The sequence below is a fragment of the Dryobates pubescens genome, chromosome Z, assembly GCF_014839835.1.
Source record: "Dryobates pubescens isolate bDryPub1 chromosome Z, bDryPub1.pri, whole genome shotgun sequence".
NCBI classification, from domain to species: Eukaryota; Metazoa; Chordata; class Aves; order Piciformes; family Picidae; genus Dryobates; species Dryobates pubescens.
Window position 1 is genome coordinate 124,131,437 of NC_071657.1, and position 22,541 is coordinate 124,153,977.

General features: G+C 37.1%; 1 protein-coding gene across 1 annotated transcript in view; it reads left to right on the forward strand.

Annotated features, from left to right (window-relative positions):
- IMMP2L (inner mitochondrial membrane peptidase subunit 2) overlaps positions 1 to 22,541 on the forward strand; it is a 438,966-nt gene that overhangs the window by 14,074 nt on the left and 402,351 nt on the right. Inside the window, exon 3 of the mRNA XM_054178716.1 lies at positions 6,635 to 6,738. Coding sequence (XP_054034691.1) covers positions 6,635 to 6,738 — 104 coding nt within the window. The remainder of the gene's footprint in view (positions 1 to 6,634; positions 6,739 to 22,541) is intronic.

Below are 22,541 nucleotides of genomic sequence, written 5' to 3' on the forward strand. Positions count from 1 at the left end.
GCACCAAGTGCCACGTCCAGTCCCCTCTTGAACACCTCCAGGGACGATGATTCCACCTCCCTGGGCAGCCCATTCCAGTGGCGAACGACTCCCTCAGTGAAGAGCTTTCTCCTCACCTTGAGCCTCAACTTCCCCTGGTTCAGCCTGTGTCCTGTTGTTCTGGTGCTGGTTGCTAGAGAGAAGAGACCAACCCCTTCCTGGCTGCAACCATCCTTCAGGTAGTTGTAGAGAGCAATGAGGTCTCCCCTGAGCCTCCTCTTCTCCAGGCTAAACAATCCCAGCTCCCTCAGCCTCTCCTCAAAGGGCTTGTGCTCAAGGCCTCTCACCAGCCTTGTTGCCCTTCTCTGGACATGTTCAAGTGTCTTGATGTCCTTCTTAAACTGGGGGGCCCAGAACTGGACACAGTACTCAAGGTGTGGCCTAACCAATGCAAAGTACAGGGGCACAATGACTTCCCTGCTCCTGCTGGCCACACTATTCTTAATGCAGGCCAGGATGCCATTTGCCTTCTTGGCCACCTGGGCACACTGCTGGCTGATGTTTAGGTAGTGGTCAATCAGTACCTCCAGGTCCCTTTCTGTTTGGCAGCTTTCCATCCACTTCGACCCCAGCCTGTAGCTCTGCATGGGGTTGTTGTGGCCAAAGTGCAGCACCTGCACTTGGATTTGTTGAATGCCATCCCATTGGACTCTGCCCATCTGTCCAGTCAGTTGAGGTCCCTCTGCAGAGCCCTTCTGCCCTCCAACAGATCAACATCTGCTCCCAACTTGGTGTCATCTGCAAATTTGCTGATGACTGACTCAATCCCCTCATCCAGATCATCAATGAAGATATTAAAGAGCATGGGGCCCAGCACTGATCCCTGGAGGATGCCACTGGTGACTGGCCTCCAGCTGGATGTGGCACCATTCACCATCACTCTCTGGGCTTGGCCCTCCAGCCAGTTCCTAACCCAACACATAGTGTTGCTGTCCAAGTCATGAGCTGACAGCTTAGCCAGCAGTTTACTATGGGGGACAGTGTCAAAGGCCTTGACTACATCCACAGCCTTCCCCACATCCACAAGGTGGGTCACCTGATCATAGAAAGAGATCAGGTTGGAGAGGCAGGATCTGCCCTTCCTAAATCCATGTTGGCTGCACCTGAGCACTTGGCCATCCTTCAGGTGTGCAGTTATTGCTGCCAAGATAATCTGCTCCATAATTTTCCCTGGCACTGAGGTCAGGCTGACAGGCCTGTAGTTTCCAGGTCATTCCAATCATGGAATTGTACAACAGTTTGGCTTGAAAGAGATTTTAAAGATCATCTAGTTCCAACAGTCTACCATAGGCATGGATACCTCCTACTACTCCAGGTTGCTTAAGGCCCCATCCAGCCTGGCTTTGAACACTTTCAGGATTGGTGCCTTCACAAATTCCCTGGACAACTGTGACTTACCATTCTCATGATGAAGAATTTCTTCCTAGTGTCTAATCTAAATCTAGCCTTTTACTATTTGAAGCCATTATCCCCTGTCCTATTGCTATATGCCTTTGTAAGAAGTCCCTCTCCAACTACCCTGTAGGCTCCCTTCAGATACTGGAAGGCTGCTACACTGTAAGGTCTTCCCTGAACCTTCTCCATGATGAAAAACCTCAACTCTCAGCCTGTCTTCATAGGAGTGGTGCTCTAGCCTTCAGATCATCTCCAGGGCCCTCTTCTGCCTGCTCTGACAGTCTTTCTTGGGTTGGGGCTCCAGAGTTGAACACAATACTCCAAGTGGGGTCTGCCTCATGAGAGCAGAGAGGGAAAAACACATCTCTTGATCTGCTGGCCACACTTCTTTTGATGCAGACCAGGATACAGTTTGCTTTGACACAGCTTGATGTCCAAATGTGCTGAGGGTGCACTCCATCCTGCTTTCCATGTTGCTGACAAAGGTGTCAATCAGATGTTAAATCCAACTCCCCCATTTTCCCACCTCCCCAGCTTTTGCCCCTGTTAGGATCCAGAGCCATATGCAATACTCAAGATGCAAACATGCCTTGCATTTTGTATTTTTGGTAGGTTATCTTGTTTGTTAGATTTTCTACTAGTAAGCATGACCTAAACATTGAATTTTAAGGGATTTTTAAATGTCATATTCCTGTAGTTGTTTGGTGTTTTCTATTTCTGACATAATGTTCTGTTTGACATCCATTATTGTTTGGATAGTTTTACTTCAGTAGCTGGAAAGACATTTCCTAGATTTTCCTACTCCAGAAGTGTGTTCAGCCCCTCTGGTCAAGACCTCTGTTTTATGTTTTCTTTGAGGTCAAAGTTCCAAGTGTTAGAGGGTGCTCTGGTATTTTTCTGGAGTGTTGCTTCTGTACTCACTTGAAGGGCATGCAGGTAACTGTGGTTTATCCATGAGAGATTTGAAAAACACTGCAGTTATTTGCTCAGATTTATTCAACCTGACAAAGAAGGATATGCACTCTTCATAGTGGCTAGAGAAAGCAATATATATTCACTGGGTGATTAAAGTCTAAGCTTTTCCCTTGATGTGACTGTTGACTAAACATTCCCTCTCTTGATTGACGTATAGGCATCTTGAAAGCTGACACTAATAATTTTACTGACATCTTGGTGTTTGTAAAATTCTGTCTCTGATTTTATTCTGGACTGCAGCACTGAAGTAGAAGTTTGCTTTAAACTTGTATGCATATGGATGCTTTTCTTACTACAAAACCAACCCTTCCTAGCGTTTTTAATAAGATACTAATTTCCTTGCCAAGTTATATTAGACATCTAAATAGTCTGACAAGAACATAAGTATAAGGGATATATTCCTCTCTTGCAGAGTAGTTTGAAGGAGTAATGGTCATAGCATTGCAACTGCATCTATTTACTGTATTCTTTGAAGAGTGATCTATGCTGAATGTATCTGAAAGCTATGGGTATGAGAGTGTGAAGTCCTGTCAGCATGTAGTCATACATCCACTAGTCGCATGCTTCCAATAATATCTTATTGTGTCAGTTTGAAGATACAGTACGATTCGCAAGAATTTGTTTGCAGTAGACCTCTAAGATGTCTAGCTAGCTTTGTGTACTCATAATTGTGGCTCCTGCTGAGCCTGAAATTAAAAGTTCTGACAAGAAGCAAGAAATAAATCTGTGTCATGCTTGCTCTCCTACTCTTGTTCTCTGTTCCATGCTCTCTTTCCCCTCTCTAGTTTTGGTTTGGACCAGTCTTACTGCTGCTTCATAGTTACTGACAATAATAATAACTTTTGACACCCTGGCAGGCACACTGAATAAAGGTTCTAATGAAGATGCACATTTTCTGTTTTATTCCCAACCACTTAGGACAAACTTCATGCATTTAGTTGTCTCAATCTGATTCTGTGTTTCTATAGTGCTTTCAGCCACCTGTGATAATTCTTGCACTTGTGCTGACTCCAGTGTACATAGGTATTTACCCTATAGGTAATATTGCAGTTTACAATTTTAACATTTAAAAAATTGTTTCATTACCTAATTTTCTTTTTATTTCTTTCCAAAATTACTTGTTTTTTATAATCCTCCTAATTGTTGCTTAGGATTTTAAAGATAGATGTGCTCATCTAGTGTTTTGTTAATAGTGGGTTATAACGTTTGCAGCATTGAATGTAACTGATGTCAATAACTGGTAATAGGATTTCCTAATTGGTGGTTGTGGTTTTTTCGTGACTTCTCCTGTAATGCTGGATGTATAGTTTAAAATATTTGTTGTGGACATCTTGATGCACTTTTGGTTTTTTCTGTTGAGTTTTATTGCTTGTCTTGGTATTCATACATGATGACAGGGAAAAGGGAAACCTCTTTGGATGTATCAATTTGTAAATTCATTACATCAAATGGGCTGTTTTCAGGTGAGATGGAAGGTGACAGCTTATATGCAACTTTATATGTGCAAGTTCTGTCACATAGTTCAATACCAAAGATTAAAGCAAGTAGCCTGACTAGCGATCTCTGACAAAGCACACTTGTTTCAGCAGCAAACATTATTGAATGTTCTATTCCATTATGCATAATAGCAGTTGTAATTATTCTGTGGCAGTTCTCCTGACTTTATTATTAGGATTACTGTACCTAAGCCTGTGAGCTTGTGTGAATATTCTTTCTGTTCCCCAAGCTATAAGCAAATAAGTTGTGACCTTCTGGTATTCACTAGCAGCATAACAATTATCAAGTTAATCATCATTTATAGTAAAAGGCCATGCTTTTACCCTCCTACTTATGGAACCTCATGTCCTGTGAGGCTTCTTCATATGGCTGGGGATCTCAATTTGCATGCTTTTAGCATTAGATTAGTTAGTAATTGGAAAGAGTGAATGTTTTATGACTTCTGCACCACCAGTTCTAAATGAAGACCTGTGTGTCTCATTTGTAGGAGGCTATTATGCCAAGAACTTGGGCAAACAAACTGGAGGAAGGAAGAAGATCCTGTATTATTTCTTATAAAAACAAAGAGTTTTTGTCAGCCTGTATGTTCACTACCTTTTTGGGAGCTGTATTTTTGTTTTGTGAGACCTGAGACTTTACTACTAGTAAAAATGTCACGGGGAATAAGCTGTCTTTGAACAGACTGCATGAAATTAATTCTATAGTTTTTGTTATGGTATCACAATTTATGTTACTTACATTAGGGAAAGACTTGCTGAAGGTTTTAGGTGCTTACTTACCCTTTTGACCTTACATTCCTTACCATTCATGTGAATTAAACCTACTCAGGACCCCAGCATATTACTTCTTACACATTGACAAACTGTTTTTCCACGAGTCCCATTTGAAGTAAGTCTTTATCAAAGTGATCTTGTTAGCAAAGAAAAGTGAGGAAACTGTGGTAAAGCGAAATTAGCACTTTTAAAATGCTTTTGAAGTTAAATATTAAATATCCATCCTGATTTGGGAGGATAGTTTTTCTGAGTAAAAATACAATGAAACTTAACAATGTGTAATGTCTTAAGTTGAGGACACTTAATTTCACTCTTATACCACAACTAATTTGCTCCTCAAAGGTACAATCAGTCTAGGGAGTAAGAGTCTGCCAGCACATGTGGAAGGCCAAGTTATATTGTAAAGTGAATACTGAAAACCTCTTTTACAAAAGCACCAAGTAAAATTTTAGCAAATATTGCAACCATCATACCAAAAAAATGAGGAGCTGCCTAGCCTCCTGTGGCCATTTAGGTTTCCAGGGCAAAAACCCAAACAGGACAGACTGTAGGAATTACTCCCTCTTTCCTCTCCCCTTCCCCCATTGGAAAAGATAGGCTGGGGAAATGTAAGGGTAGCAAAAGACTTGAACCAACATTAGAAGTTAAGAAAGTAATTTTAACAAAAAATAAAAGGCATTTGGATAAGAGGAAGGTACACAGGTATTAGAAAAGGGAATATATACATATATATATACAGAACCAGATTAGATGGCAATAGATTCATGAGGTGGTAAGCCTGACCATGTGATCACCAGCAGCAGGGAGGGAAAGGCAAGAGGAAGGGATGAGGCTGGTAGTGGCTCCCCCTTATATAGAGTGTAGCCAGGAAATGGGAGGGGATAAATATGACCTGGGGATGACTCACTTGTTGGGGGCTGTTTCCTACTCACCTGGGTTAGGTTTCCCCTGCCCACCCAAGGGATTCAACTTTCTGTCTGCCTGCCACAGGCCTTAAACCACATTTCCATACTCATTACATGTATCTCCTAGTGTTAGAAGTCATCTGCTGACTGACTTGGTGATACAATAACGATATTGAAGACTCTGGAAAGGCTTATTGAGAAATAAGGTATTATAAAGACTTCAGCCTGAATTACTCCTGAATGCTTTCTGTCTAGTGAAAGAAGTATTTGTATTAAACCGCTGTAAAAAGTCTGTGAAGACTGTACTGTGATGGGCTACTTCCTCCACTGTTTCTGATGGGTTAACTACACAGTTGACCAGATACCCTGCTTTTGTACCAGTTCACACAAAGTAATTCTCTGTGGTACTGTGTGCTTCCTTATACTCTCTACTAATTAATTACTTTGTTATTTTAATGCTGGGTTTAGTGAACAGTTTCATTTCATTATATGGGTCTGTGACAGTTCATGCTGCTTTGTATGCTGTTAGGAAGGGCCCACATTTACTAGCAGTGTCAGGATATGCTGTAGGTGTAGGGCTCTTTTGTTCCCTTTGCAAAGGCTGCTGAGATTAGCGTTGTTAGGAGTACATATTTCATTTTTAGTGCATTACACTTGTATAAGTGGCAATAAGCCTGCAGAAAGTTTGTTTTCTTTCTGGGAACTAGAGTTCTCTTAGTTCCTCTGGTTTTAATGTTGAATGATACACAGTGAAGACAATCACTTCTTTTCATTGGGCTTGTCATATGTAATTTAGTTTGTGTGCAGTAATGTATTGAAAGACATGAACTATAGTTAGTCATAAATGAATGGCATTTAACATGGCATTTATTAAATAAATATATGAAGAAATTCTTCAAATACAACACACTTCCTAATGTTCCTCTAGTAAGTGGGTACATTTTTACTGATTTTAATGAATATCACCTGTTTGATAGGATGACAGTTAGGTGGAAGATTCCTGAAGGAATTGTAGATGTGAAGCTGTTTTTTTTTTTGTCCCTCTCTCAGCCTTCTTTGAATCCTGGGGGAAGAGAAGCATCTGATGTAGTACTTTTAAACCACTGGAGCATTCGAAATTACGATGTACAACGTGGGGACATTGTGTCATTAGTGTAAGTAATTTTGAATACATTTCAATACACGCTTACATAAATGTTGAGTTATCAGTATTTACTCTAGAATACTGTGTGTATGAACAAGGAACATAAAAAAAAATAATACTGCATTATTGTTATTCCAATATTCAGTTTTCAAAACTCAGACATTCAAAGAATGCATTACCAGGTTTTTACTGACAGGAATGCAGTGAAAGGTAATTACATGGTACAGTATATACATGCACCAAAACTGCCAAGAAGAAAGAGCTGTGGGATAAAGACAGAAAACAGATGAAATGTGGCTTAACAGAGTATACTTTTTAAGTTGTTTGGCTATGCATTCATATCTGTAGAGAAAAATAGTGTTTCTTTACCAATTAATACTTTTTTTATCCTGGAGAAATCTGAACAAAATCTAAAACAAGATTATGGGAATTCATGTGCCTTTTTAAAGGACAAATGTAGCAACAACAACAAAGTTTTATAATTCCAATGGGAAGGTCTATGTATCAAGACAAAAGGTGGCAGTGTTCCTCTGTTGAAATCATATTGAAGACTAACGGAGGACAGAAACTCCATTTCAGCCTCAATGTAGTATAGAAATGGAATGTCAAAGTGTGCATAAATGACACAATGATATAGTACATACTTGTACTACATGCTTGGATAATTTAAGATTAAGGTTTTAGTTTTGTAAGTGAAATGCACAATACGTAGATTGTAACAGAACTGTCTTTGGAAGCTGTACTACCTAGCTTCCTTTGTGTCATATATCTCTTCTAATTGTCCCATTTTTTTGCTTCACTCTTCACTGTAGTGGTAATATGTATGACAATTTTCACTACTACCTCTTAAAACTAACTCTCATGTAGGATTCTTTTTAAAAAACTTAAAATCTGCTTTATGGTGTTGGTGTGTCTTCTTGACTCACTTGTAAGATTTTCGGTAAATGGTCTAGCTACAAACATGAATTTATTCATCTTCTAAACACCTGATACTGCAAAAGGACTCCAATTTCAAGTCATTTTATGATTGCTTGTAAAATTTGATCCTGCCTGTGCATCCCTCTACCCGAGTTGTGCTCTAGTGACTAAACCAAGGATTGTAACTGATTAGTAATTAATTGACTGAAGAGAAGATGAGCATGTTGTCTGATCAGAAAACAGAATAATTCATTTCATTCTTACACTTCTTGAATATTTGTGGAACTATTTGAGCCATCTTCTTTGATTACTTTCATTTTGCTGTATGCCTGGGCTTCATAGCTAATATTTTAGATGCTGTGGGGGTTTTGCGTGTTTTAAAACTTTGCTTGGTTTTGATGGAACATATGTACACTCATGTGGAGGAAGTCACCTTGTATTTATGCGCTGTACTGAGGATTTTCCTAGTCTTTGGGGAAGTATGCTGAATTATCAGACTAGAGAAGCTAAGCAATGTAGAAAAATCTATTGAATAGTTTATCTATGAAAATATTTAAGCCTATTTTATATATCATAACAGGTTTTAAATCATTGAGTACTTCACAATATGGGTTTATTTGATGTTGAGAGCTTTGGCCTGATAGCATATTGTAAAGTTTTCAGTTGTCTCATAAACACTTACAGGATGTAGTCTATGGATATGATTTTGTACCTGTGTGAGTTATTAGGGATATGAAGTTTGATTTTGTAAATGGGTTATATTTGTATCCTTTTCATTTCTATTGTTTACCTATTTCTAAACTCACTAGTGAATAGATATGTTATGTATATGCATGCATTTTACTTTGTGGTCCCCAGAGGATTTGGCTGATTCAGGCAAGGCATGAACAGGGAAGACCAGTCTCCCATCAGCTTCTGCATTTTCTGTTTCTGTCAGAAGTTCTCCCTTGTCAGGTGTGACTGAGATAGGCAGATGGGTACAAAAACCTTCTTTCATATTCTGCTTGGCTGCTTAACATTTATCCACTGTCTCCACTTTGCTAAGTCATAGTGGAAAATAGGTATGAGGTTGTGAGGGGGTGATCTTTTGCAAAACAAAAGCTAAGGTCAAACATTCCTTCATGGCAGCTTGTCCAGGGCCATCCAAGCTCCTTGCCTTCTTCATACTACCAGAAATATTGTCTCATTCTGTGTGTGGGATGTTTGTGTCTCAATAATCTTAAAAGGGGTTATTGAGATCCCAACTGACAAAATTCAGTGTAAGTAGATGGCCAACAGTCAAACATCGGAGCAAAAAGATGTTACTCCTGATGTCCCTCGGCACCTCAAGAGAATATTGGTCAGCCTGTGATTATGCTTACAGTACTATTTGCAGATCCAGGAGTTTTTCCTCTCTCATCTGATTAAACTTTTGATGAACATTTATAATTTTGTTATTTTCTGACTTTGGTTACACATGAACATCCTCTCCCCAGCATTTGGTGTTCATGCCTAGTTAAGGTAAATTGAAGACCGTGTCTTTATGGGAACATTTGTCATGTGTCTCTATCATCCCTGTCTCTGCATGTGATGTAGCTGTAACTGTGCATCACCACCAGAGCCATAAAATTAGCCAAATGTGTGTGCACACATGTGCATAACCTTGGTTTTAGACATACTATTTAGAATTACATTAGTCCTTAAAAGTATATAGAGTTAGATAAAACCAATAGAGAGAGTAAGTTGGTAGCAAAGAATGACTTGCTTATTTGCAGTTTAGTGTTTTACAAATAGTTAAATCTCACCTTGACTTTTTAGAAAATCTTTTAAGTTAATGTTTTTCCTTTTACCTTAGATTCATCCTTATTGACAGCAGAATTAAGAGAACCCAGTGTTACTTGTGTTAACTTTTGAACACACAATTTTAAGTAGATTCAGAACTAAGGAAAACTATTTTCATCCTTCGTTTGATTTCTTGCTTGAGTGCTTAATGTAGATATTAGTATGTTAGGGGGCTTAATAAATTAAAAATCAAAACAATAATATTTTTTTCAATAGAATAACTTCTATTACTGTGTGTTCCACAATACTACCTTTGCACCTCTTAAATAGGTGCAAAAAACCAGACCTTGATATTTCAGTAACTTCTGTGGGGAAACAGGCTTTTTATTTTGTAAGAGCTTTGCTGAGGTAGAGCTCAACAGCAACAGAATTTTACCAGCTATTGCAGAATGGGTTATAAGGTGAGTAGGTTGCTCCCAGCTGATTCTACTCTGTGAAGTTTGAGTGCTAACACTGTAGCTGTAGCAGTATGCATCATAGTGTGTGCTTGATCCTTGGGAATTTATGTTGCAGCTGCACTTCCTGGTACTAAGGAAGGGAAATGGTCCTCTTACGTTGTATAATGGACTTTTTTGCCAATTTACCTTTATGTAATTTGGTCTCTAATGTGTACAAATGCAGGCATTGTTATAAAAAGATGTTGCCAAAGAATGATTTTACAGTTCTAGAATTCATTTTGCTTGTCTCTGCTGAAGACCTTATGTCCTGATTGTAAAATTGTGCCCTTGTAAAATTGTGCTCTCTTTTTATTTAACGTAGAAGAAGTTTGTTGTAACCTACAGAAGACTGCAAAATCAGCATGTGTGTAGAATGTATATTTTATGAATATGACAAAATTTGAGTAAGCTTTTGAAATGAAGACATAACAGTATTAATTCAGACATTCAAATACATTTTTTAAATAAGAAGTTTGGACAATTTGTTCCTTACTTGGTTGATAAGTTTTTTAAAAAAAGGACATAATAATAACTGAAGTTTAAATGGATTTTGAATTCTGACATTTCAAGGTTGTAAGGGTACTAATTTTAGCCTTTAGAGGTTGTGCTACTTCTGTAGTAGAGAGCACACCTTCTCCAAGGTGTGACTGAAAGCCAGAACTTACTGGGTAGGTTGCCAAGTGTCCCTCCTATTTCAATTTAGAATGTGTGCTTATGTGTTAAATAAAAATAACTCTTCTAGTTTAATCTGTAAAAAGATTGAGAACTCGTGCTTTTTATTCTGTACTTTCTGAATGGTAACATGATTCTAAAGTTTTGAACTGTAATAGCTAAATTAAAAATGAGCAGTATATTTAAAAACATGGTTTTGAAGGTCAGCTATAATAATAAGAAAGCAAACACTGTATATTTTGACAGCCTCTTGTGAGTTCTTATATAGAAGCATAATTGCTTTAAGTACAAACCCAGCTTTTTATGTAGAAACCTCCCTGACATTTGAAAAACCCCCACTATACTTCTTGTCTCCTATCCTTATGAAGGATATTAAGTGGCTTCTGTCACTGTTTCTTCTGACTGTAAGTTTGTGTTCAGACCTTCTGGAAAATTTCCTTGCTTTTGGTAACTTCTAAGTATTTCTATGTGAGTTTATATGCCTTTGAGCTCTGAAAAATCCAGTGCAATTCAGCATTCTAGAGGAAGAATCAAAGTACTGTGTGTGAGGTTGTCTCTGCAGCTATGTCCCGCACTGACATATTGTGGTAGGTTGAGAGAGGGCTTAGCTCTCCCTCCTCCACAGAATAAGAAACCACAGCTAACTCAGTCGAAGAGCAAAAGCTATATATTTACAAGCATATATGGAAAGCAGGTTATATATAACACAATATATACAGGTATTTACAATATATACACAGAAATACACAGCAAAGACAAATAACACAACAAAAATCCCTCCCTCAGGGAGGGATCCCCTCTTTGGAACCCCCTCTCTCCCCCCCTTACCTCCCTTTTTCCCCAAAAAGGGGTTAGAGAGAGAGAAAGGCAAGGTACTAAGGAAAAGAGTTGTTAGCAAGCTTCAAAAAGCCCATGCAGGATTAGTGTTTGCTTATCTGAAGGCCAAGTCCAGCAGTTCGCAGAAGAAGCAGGCAGGGAGAACAGGCTGAAACACCCAACTCCCCCAACTCCCAAACCGAACTGAACTGAGGAAAAAAATTTTCCAACCGCTTCACAATCTAAAGCTGAATTTTTGTTTATCAACCAATGAAATTCGTTTAGAATATCAGAATGTTTTGGTTCTAGTACCAAAAACATTAGCCAGTGTGTTCCAGCAGTGTTTGTTCTTAAAGGCACAGCCTCAAACGACCACACATATTTTCAGAAATGAGAACTGGAGAAGATAGTCACTGTGATGATTTTATGTGATAGCTCAACAAGTTTCACCCTATTCACAAACATTAGAATAAATGTAGAGGTGTTCAGTCAATGGAAACAAAAGTGTGTCAAATGGTGCAAAGCAGATATATACTATTCATAAAACACCACTAATTGGTATTTCTTCAATACCTAATAAAATAAAAACCAGTAAGAAGATATTATTGAATTGGTAGTTATGAAAAGACTTTCTAATAATGATAGATGCAACGTGAATGGTTCTTGCATTATTTTTAAGAAAGCTTCTTTCTGACTACAACACTGAACAACTTTTTACGAATATCTCTGCTTGACCTTCCTAAGTCTTCCAATTTCTATTCTATTTTTGTTTGTACTTAGGTCCCTGTACTAAGTCATCTGTCTTCTGGCAGGTAGGACACTACAGTGGAGGTTGCGCTGACATAGAAGCTAAATAATCACTTTACTTTCCGTGCCTCAGTGACCTCAGAAAATCTTTTCCTGTTCTGTTCTTTTAACTGGGGAAAAAAAAAAACCCACCCTCCTTATGTCTTCTCCTGCTAAAAATCAAATATGTAGTTCTACTTTTATTATCTCAGTTACAATCTATTCTTACAGTAGATATCATAGTTTGTATGAGCGTGCTAACACTGTGTTACATCTTATATTTATAAAGTAAGTTAAGTTTTTTTTCTAAAGAAAGTTTTCAGATATTCCATGTGATCCCTGGTTTTATTATGAAGTTCTCAGGATGCCTTGAAGTAGGCAGCTAGTGTAGCACTGTGAAAGTTGAGTGGTTGTGGAAGAAAGTAATTATTGTAGTTGAAGTTACTGCTATGTAGTATAAAGTCTGTGGATATGAATAGGAAGTTTACAGGATTCTCTCCAGCAATGATTCTTGCAATCAAGTCTTGCTAGAATCTTTAGGACAAAAAGTGACTTATATGAACATTATGACTTAAAGATTCTTTAGTGGTTGATTGGAATTTGGAGATTTTTTCCATTCCCCCCTCCAAAAATGTTGATGTGTCAGTCATTTAGGCAGCTTGGGCCATTTGTGAAAGAGGCATTAGCTGATCAGGAAGACTACTGTATTGTTGTAAGTGGTGTCAGGGAGAACTTCCTATTCTGTTTGATTTTGATTTTATTTGCCCCACTATTGAATTAAATATCTTGCTACTGAATTAATTACCTTGCTATTGAATTAAGAAATTAATTGTTGCTTGCTGAATATTTATTAGAGTATCCATTTGAATACCGAATTGCAATTTTGCTAAAAAGCACCTCATGGTACTGAGTTAAGATGATCAGACAAAAGTGAACACTGTGCTTACATAAACCAGATTGTGACCAGTGGTAATTAAACAAGAAGAAATTGTCATTTTATCACAGCAGCACATCAGATAACATTACTAAATCTACGTCATGTTTTTGGTTGGATATAAGTGGATCTAGAACTCTGCTATAAGATCAGTAATGTTGGTTCTAAAAGCAAATGATGACATTGCTGAAGACCAATGGCTGAAGACCACTATCTGAATCAGGTTTTTCATGCTAGTTAGCATCCCTTGAACAAATTTATGGACATCAGTGTGGTTGTCAGAATTTGTTTAAAATATGAATTCCTATTAGTTAGAAAGTAGTTTAATCTTAATAACAGTTATTAAGACAATTCCATCAGTTCTTATCCGAGGTATTGCTCTTAGAGTGGCTGAAGTGTACAATTTTGAAAAACTATAAACCACTATTGTTTTTTAACTCTGTAAGTCTCTACCATGACTTATGTTGTCAGTTTTGGTTTGGAGGTTATTCTACTGCATATGGTCTTTGCTTTTCATTTAAAGTACAGCATTGAGGTACTTGACAAAAATAATTAAAATTGGATGTGAGATTTGGTTGAATGTGCTGCTGAGATAAGTATCATAAAACTTCACCGAGACATATTCTCCTGATAGTAGAGGAAATTATCGTCTTGCCAACCTCAGTACCAATTCAATAGCATCAAGGATCTTCTATAGATCCGTACTCCATGTTTTAAGTATTTTGTTTCTTGGCTCATCTATATTTGCACTGGAATAACACTGAGTTATGGTTATATTACAGCTCAGATTAGGATGTGAATAATAAAAAGAAGTTTCCTCTGAACATGCGATTCTTCAGAAAGCAAGAAAGATGGTAGAAAAAATGGTTCAATTGTAATCTCTACGTTTTCAGATCAGATAAGGTATTAGCAGGTAATTAATGTAAAAGGAGGGCCTATATTTTGCTGAAGAGGACTGTTAACAGCAGTTGTCACCCTCTAAACAAAATTATTCATTTTTACTTAACTTTTTAATGAGCAGGCCTATGAAGAAGGGGGTGGGTGGGGTGGAAATCTGTTCTAATAAATGAAATAAGTTGTATCTTCCTCTATTAAATAGGAAAGGGGACAGCGCAGAGAAGAGTTTTCTGCTGTTCTTGATAATGGGCAGACATAAGATGCTAGAGATGCTGGGTTTAAATGGACAACTCCTTGAAATGTTGCAGAATTTGAAGCAGAGACTTGATTGGCTGGAAAGCTCTTTCTGATCCAGTAACTCACTGCCTTGCAGGGTGATGGCTGACTGCCCTGCGAAGGTCATGTTGAGCAAAAGGAGCTTGAAACCTGCCTTGGTTTAGAAAAATGTCACTTTTACCTTTTGAAATATTTATAATTTAGATGCTAGGAACTTGCTTTGCTTTCAGCAGAATCTGGTGTTATAAATGCTTGCTGTGATGTATGTACAGGAAGGTAACAGTATATTTTTCCTAAACTTTTTTTTTCTTTAACCTTAAGAAAATTTGACAACTGTGATAGGGAAATACTTGGTGTGGTTTTTTTTTTTTTCTTCTCAGTACATTTCCAACTGCTGAGAAGTAATTACTAGTTATTTATGACTGGCATTGCTTGTAGGTACCTAGAGCTAGGGAAGGTTTTACAAGTCAGTGAAATAGCCTACACAATCTCATTGCTGGAAGTGCCAAGAAAAATGATTGTTTCACATGCTCATTTTCTATAATGTAGTCAGATTAGACACCTACTTCTTAAGTAAATTCAGACTGATGATATAGGATAAACAAAGTCATAGGTATTCATACGGCTATCCTTGTATGAAAATATCAAGTGGGTTTTTTTTATTACTGTATGTATAGAGGGATGTGTATTCGATCTGTTGAACAGATATCTTGAAGATTTAGAATACTGCTGAACAGAAAGTAGACTGGTACTTTGTTGAAAGTAAAGTAATTTTCTTCCTTGTAAGGTACAGGACTTGAGGGAGCAAATGCACCAGCTATGATTCCTAAAGAAGATAGTGTATCAAAGCACTTAAACATGGGTTCTGCTGAAGTGATGAAATGCTGAGTGCTGAATTGATGAAATACTAGATTCAGTTTAAGATAAACTTCTTGCTGGATTAAGATCTTCATATTGCTTTGCTTGAATTGTGAATGGGACACATTTTGTGTCTGTTGCTCTATAGAGAGTGAGTAATGAAATACATTTTATTTTTCTTTTTAGAATAACTTTGAGTATCAGCTTACTCTTTCTCCCCCTCCATATGAGACCAATCTCTTTGAAAGATATCCAATTCCTTAATGTCCATGCTTGCCTATTCCAATGCTAAGTTCTGTTCCCTGCAATAGTATGAAAACTTCAACAGAGAAATGTATGTAGGATGTTGTAATAAGATTAGCAATGCTTGAAACCCAGATGCAGTAATTTTTTTTCAGTGATGAAGCTTGATAATGTTTATTTTATTTTTAAAGTCCTGGATGTAAGCTATTAAACAAATTGAATTGGTTCTATAGTTTTTGAGCATGCTAAAAGATATCCAAGTACCTTTTAGCCTTTTGTGTAGTTAAGGGGCTTTTATTTTGTGTACAACCTGGGAAATACTGAGTTGATGTTTTATTATACAGGATATTTCATACAGTGTTCTTGGACAAATTGTAGCTTAAATACTGCCACAGCTGACTTCATATCTTTTAGTAATAACTTCCCCTAAGCTAGTTTAGTTGGTTGTGTTATGAACAACCATAAATATTAGCTGCAGAATGTTACTTCTAGGAATCTTTCAATGAACTATGCATATGCTGACAAAGTGAATTCTGCTTACACATTAAAAATATTTATTTCCAGTCTAATTGGTAATGTTAGAAGAAAAAACAAGGGTCTTAACCTGTGTTGAGCATATTGTGGACATGAATATTTTTGCATATAATAAGCAGAGTCTTAGCCTTGTTTCCTGTTGGTTTTTCCCCCCCTTCCATCCTCTTAGCAAAAGCAAAAACAAGGGAATACAAAATTATCAGGTTTAAAATGATAATTAACCTTATCATCACTGTATTTTCTAGGGAAATTATCTTAGGTTGTATTCATGAATGTAACATTAGTTTTTTTATATGCAATCAACTTCTCGGAAAGTGCAATTGAACAAAATTGATAAATATGCTTTAAAGAAATCCATATATATTTGTTCAGCTGAGAGGAGACCTTACTACTGTTGTCAGCTGTCTAGCTGTTGGCTAGCTACAAAGAAATGGAGTCAAATGCTTATCAGAGGTATACAGCAAAGGGTCACAATTTTAGCAAGGGGCATCCTGACCAGATATAAGACAAAAAATGAGAATAGCTAAGTTATTAGCCAGAGTGACCATGAAACCTCTGTTCATGGAAGTATTTACAACTTGGCTAGTAAAAGCCTGAGCACCCTGATCTGCCTTTGCCATTGGATCTGTTTTGGCTGGCAGTTGCAGTAGATGACTCCCAGATGTTCCTTCCAACCTAAATTACTCTATCTGCATATTAACAACTGAAATGTTGAAATATGAGATACAGTAGTGATAGTCAGAGGACACAGTCTCAAGCTGCACCAGGGGAGGTTTAGGCTGGATTTTAGGAAGGTCTTCACAGAAAGAGTGATTGCCCCTTGGAATGGGCTGCCCAGGGAGGTGGTGGTGTCACCATCGCTGGAGGTGTTTAGGGAGAGACTGGACGGGGTGCTTGGTGTCATGGTTTAGTTGATAGGTTGTTGATAGGTGTTGGATGTTTGGTTGGACTCGATGAGCTCAAAGGTTTCTTCCAACCTGGTCTGGTCTATTCTATTCTATTCTATTCTATTCTATTCTATTCTATTCTATTCTATTCTATTCCTTCCAAGTCAGAAGTCAATGTTACCAGTTACTGTTTACAGTGTGCATTAGGATGTTTTAAATTAGTTTTCTAGCATGGACATAGTATTTCTTATTAACTCAGATCTGGCTGTGATATTTGACATATATCAGCTTCTAAAAGACCTGGTCATGTGTTGGAAGCCTGTTGTGTTAATAACTAGAAGTACAATGAATATTAAGATTGCATTTGGGTTTTATAACTAGATTGTAAAATCTCTAAAGGAAAAACAATAAATAGATTCAGGCAGATATGTGTTGTGAAACAATCAGCTGGGTGAGTGCCGATCTGCATGCAGAGAGCTGAGCATTGGGTCATGTTATCGTACTATAGTAAAGGGAAATACTTTGCAAATGTATGAGGAGAGTTGTTCCCAAGTGAGAAAAGGAGCCTGGGAAAGCACACAAGTAATTGTTTGCTCACTTGTTAAATTTTCAATTAAGTCTGACCAAATTCATTTGTAAGGGACAGGGTCAACATTTTGACTATAAATCAGAGAGGAATGTGTCAGGAATAAAGTATGAAGGATGCCTAAACTGAAGGCAAAAAATTAATGTGATAGAAAAGTGAAAGCAAAGAGGGGTTACCTACAAATTTTAGTGTCATGGCTGTAATTTAATTACTTTATGTAGGAAGAATCTGGGAGAATCTTTTTCATTTATTTCATAAATAGAACTGAAATTGATTTGAACTTGACCTGTGTCCTCTGCCAATATAGAGCAGAATCATCTAGCCTGCAATTCTCAAGCTGCTCAGCTCTGAATTTCCCTGGTAGTGTAGGTATCTTCTTCTGTGGCTACTTTTGCCAATCATAAAAAAACAGTATATAAACACAATCCCTGGCTACTTTTGACAAGTATGAAAAAACAGTATATAAACATAATCCCTGGACTAGGGAAAAAGATGGAAGTTAAAACTTAATTTAAAAACCATGATCATGACAATGCTAATGACATTTTTAGGGCTTTGGGAATTAATAGTGTTTATCTTAATGTGAAAAAGAGATACCTACTATTATGTGTTGTTTTATATGTTTGCTTTCAGGGACAAATTAGTGGCATTTCAGAACAATAACTTTGATGTTTCAAGAACCAGGGCAACTATAATGAGAGAAGTGTGGCCTTGCCATATAAAGGGAAGTATACTGTCAGCAAGCAAAAGATAATAGCATCCTGTACACCCAGAAGGCCTGCTGTGATGTTTGCATCTGTGTAAGATCCCCTTCACCCTCAGAACAATCTATTTTTAAACTGGTGCTGAGTCTGACCTTAGTAAAGAGATACTGTTGGAAGATTTTCAAATGCATGATCATGCACAGTGTGTTCCTCAGTCCTATAGGACACTGACAGTAGTATTTCTTTTTGTTAGTTTGCACTTTCCTTGAGTTCAAATACTTCCCTGTTTAACATTAAAGGGGAAAACTTGATTACAAATTATGTTCTTTATTCTTAATTGATAATAGCTTACCTGAATTCATGAGACAGAATTAATTTATGATGAGATGGATTCAGATTTCTGATTAAAACAGCACTAGCTTCCACAGAGCATGAAATGCTGACTTTGTTGTTAACTACGTTTTCTTCACTGTGATCTGTAATTTCTTTGTAAAATTTGTGAAAGATATAGAATGTTCTAGGTCAATATAACCACTACTTCATAGGAATGGCATACACACCACTGAGAATTGAAGAGGGCTGTTGGTACAGTTGACATATGTTTATTGTAACATTTTAAATACCTTGCAAAGGCAGGAAACTGTAAGAACAATAATCTTTCATGGGCCTCTTGTGATCATCTAAGATAGTGTTTGACCTTTATGTTGTCCCATGATCTCTGGACTGTAATATCAAATGTTAGTTAGATTTTTAAACTCCTTAGCACTTGTCACCCTTCCTGCATGAAGCTGTTTGCTTTCCAGTGGTCAGACAGTGCTTTTTGTGCATCATTAGGACTGCACTGCTACTACTTAACTGAGAGAAGGGGCACTTCATTCTGTATGGTTTGAAACCAACAATGATAGGAAGGTGCAATGTAGAAATAAATCTGTCCTGGAAGAAGTTTATGATGCTGTTTAAAAGTATTAGCTAACATTAAGTTAGACCTGCTTTGTGAAAGCAAATAATCTCTTAATGTCTGAACCCAAATTTAGCAGAAGTGCATTTTAATATCCAAAACTTTATCTACTCTTAGTTTTGATAATTAAAATGGCAGAGCATGTTCATATAGGATATTTCCTCTTCTTTATTTCCCATTTTGTCTATCCTTTTTGAAATACTCTATTTCAGTGGTTCTCACTGAGAGAGTTTTGGGTAGTCAGCACTCCAATTTTATTCTTCTAGTCAGTTTTGTAATCCTGGGGCCATTTCTGATGTTGAAGATGTTACAAATTTTGGGAATGCATAAAATGGATTGACGTTGTTGTAAGTGTTTAGAGAGTGTAATAGTTGATTCTGTGTTGTGTTACCTTAAAACTGGAGAACAGTCGTCTGTAGCTTAGGAACTGTTTTCTCCCACTTTTCCACCTGTATAATTCTAAATAGTATCCTCTTTTTTCCCCTTATAACACTTAACAGAATTTTATGTGCATTTGTTTTTATGTATGTTTTAATCAGCTTTTAATTGTGGTAAGTGAGCAGATACAACATAATGTATCTCTCTAGTCCATATGTGAATGAATTGACACGTTTGAAAATACTTCAGAGTTTGCAAAGACACTGACAGTTGTGTGTAGGGTTTCAGTGGTATAACTCTATTGAATCAGCTCAGCAGGGTTTTTCAGTTCACAAGTTTTGCTAATACAGCAGCAGCTAACTGCCAAGGGAAATTTAAATTTGAGGGGAGTCTTCATGTCCTGATTTGTAAAAGCTCTCCTGAGCTATTCTAGAAATTTCTGTTAGCAATGACATTTAAGTCTAGCATGTGTGCCTTGTTTCAGTGGAGCTGTATACTCTTTGCTAAAACTCCTACAGTATTACATTGCAGCAACAGATACATTGTCTAGAGCAGCAGGGCTAGCAAGTGTGACAGCCCCTAGTATGCATGGACACGTATAGAGCACTTGGTCTTGTTAGTACAAAGAAGTAATCCATTTCAGTATCTCTATCAGTTATACTTCTGCTTTATGATACAGTAATATGACTGATACTGGAATAGGCTTGAGAATGATTCTACTAGGTTTGTCTTTGTTTTATACTTGCGGTTGACAAAGTGAACAAATAAAACATGTCAGTACTGCATTGGTCGTCAGTTTCATCTGCATGAAGATAAAAGGCTTACACTTTTTAATGTTATCTCATGAACAACCCTTTTATTTAAGTGTGCATTTTGAACAAACCACTTTGATTTCTGTATGCAGATGTTTCTGGTAGGCCTCCTGTGTGTTTTCTAAGAATAAACTGGGGAGAAAACAAGGAAGATGAGAACAGGCCTGTGACGGAGAAAAAAGTTGTGTGCTCAGTACTTCATGAGATTGTTCTCTTTTTCTTGATCCTAGCTGAATTTTTGACAGAACTTCTGTTCTGTAGGGAAGGAAGTATGATATCCTGATTTTATTTCTTATTTTCTTAAAAACCATTTTACATTAATACTATCATTTTTCAGTGCTTATGACAGACTAGTTAATCCGTTAAAGTTTGGCCAGCAAGCACTTCTGTTTCTTATCTTCATAGCATCTTTTGACTTTTTAAAAAAAACTTTTAGAAAGTCTAATTAAGCCTTAAGGATGAAGCCTCTAGGCTGTTACTGTATTCTTATTTATATGTTGTCATGCCTAAGGATGCTGATTTTGGACAAGGATATCACTCTTCAAGAAACTCCACAGATCTATTCATTGCCTTAAGGGGGGTTTCTGCATTAAACTTACTCCAATTATCGCTATTATTTTAATAGTTAGATGTCATAAATCAAGCCTACACACCAGAATTTCTCTTTAGCCAATGGGGAAAAATGAGCACTACCAGAAATGGGGTTTTATTGATTATCCTTAGACATTTTGTTTTAAATGATAGGTCAAATAAATGTCATGTTTTTTTAATTTAGATTCAAAACTCATTTTTATATGAATTTTCCACTGCTGTTCCTATCCTAGGTGACCAAATAGTAATGAAATTAATTGAATTAGTTTCAGCATACAGTTTTAAGGATTACTTACATCCAATTTACTCATGCTCAGAAATATTATTTTCCATCTTATATTTTAAACTTCACAGTGGCATCTCGTTGCTGCACTTGGAGCCTCCTTTAATGAGGCTGTAATAACTGATCAACAAAGGTCTTCACTGTTACTGTCAAATTTTCATTCTGTTGTGATAAAGCATCTGTTAATGAATTATACTTGTAGGTAATTAAATGGTATTGAGGATCTTCCTTATTCTTCTTGTATTTACTTAAATGTTTTTTCCCCTTCCTCTCTTTCTGTCAAACCACACAGAAGGAAAAAGGTCATAATTTAATGAATAACCCCTTGGATCACAGATGCCAACAAAGTGAAGCCTGAAAAATTTTAAATTGGCTGACTGCTGTTATCCTAACAGAGCCCATTAGAGTAACACAAGACAGCATAACTTATTATGTAGCAAAACTGACTTTTTCATGGTTTCTTTGTAAACATGACAAAATTTATGGATGGCATAAGTGATACTAAGTTTACAGAATTAAAACCACTGTTTATGAATACAGTTCAGTAACTCAATATAATTAGATTCTCACTACATTGATCTAAGAGGATTTTCAAGGAGCATATTATGATGAGGGTTTAAAAGAGAATGCTGAAGTTCTCACACAGGTGATGAATTGAAAGAGATATTTTCATTTCAAGATGTATATTTGACCAAAAACTTAGTGGTTATGCTCTTTCACTTTGAAACAGTGTACGTTTGAACAGGGGATTTGGTCATTGTAAAATTTCAAACTCCATCTTTCACTGCATGCATACTTCACTGACACTCAGTGTATTAAGTATAACAGAGAGTGAGTCAGCTCTACTTAAGAGTCATTAGAAGTGGGACATGAAATTCCAGGCTCCATTGACGGCATTGTCTGTAATGGGAACTTTAGAGCCTTAGTTCCCTTGCTGTTACCTACCTTTAACATGGTGTATAGTACAATTTCAGAAGCAAATGAGGTCATTAGAATAATCAGTTATATCTGAATCTGTCAGAGATGCATTTTAATTTCTTATTCTGTCATGTTCTTTCCTTGTTCTGGGTACCTGTCCCCATTAATAGCCAACTTGATTGTAAATCTACTAAGCACTATATTATAACTTTCCTATTTGATAAGATTTACTGAAAACAGTGGGCAAAGATAAACTCTGAGATTTTAAGGCTAAATCTTTGGAACATTTAAATAGTGTAGGCTATTGGAAAGTGCAGTATAGAGCAGTGAAGTGAGCATAAGGGATGTTAAATGGAATGATGATAGATGCAACAATGTGTAAAAAAAAAAAAAAAGAAATTACTGTTGTGAATTTATGGAGAGGTCAGTGTGCCCTGGGTTTGGCATGGATAGGGTTAACTTTTGTTGGGGTGTCCATCCACACACCCCCTGCTTCAGAAGAAG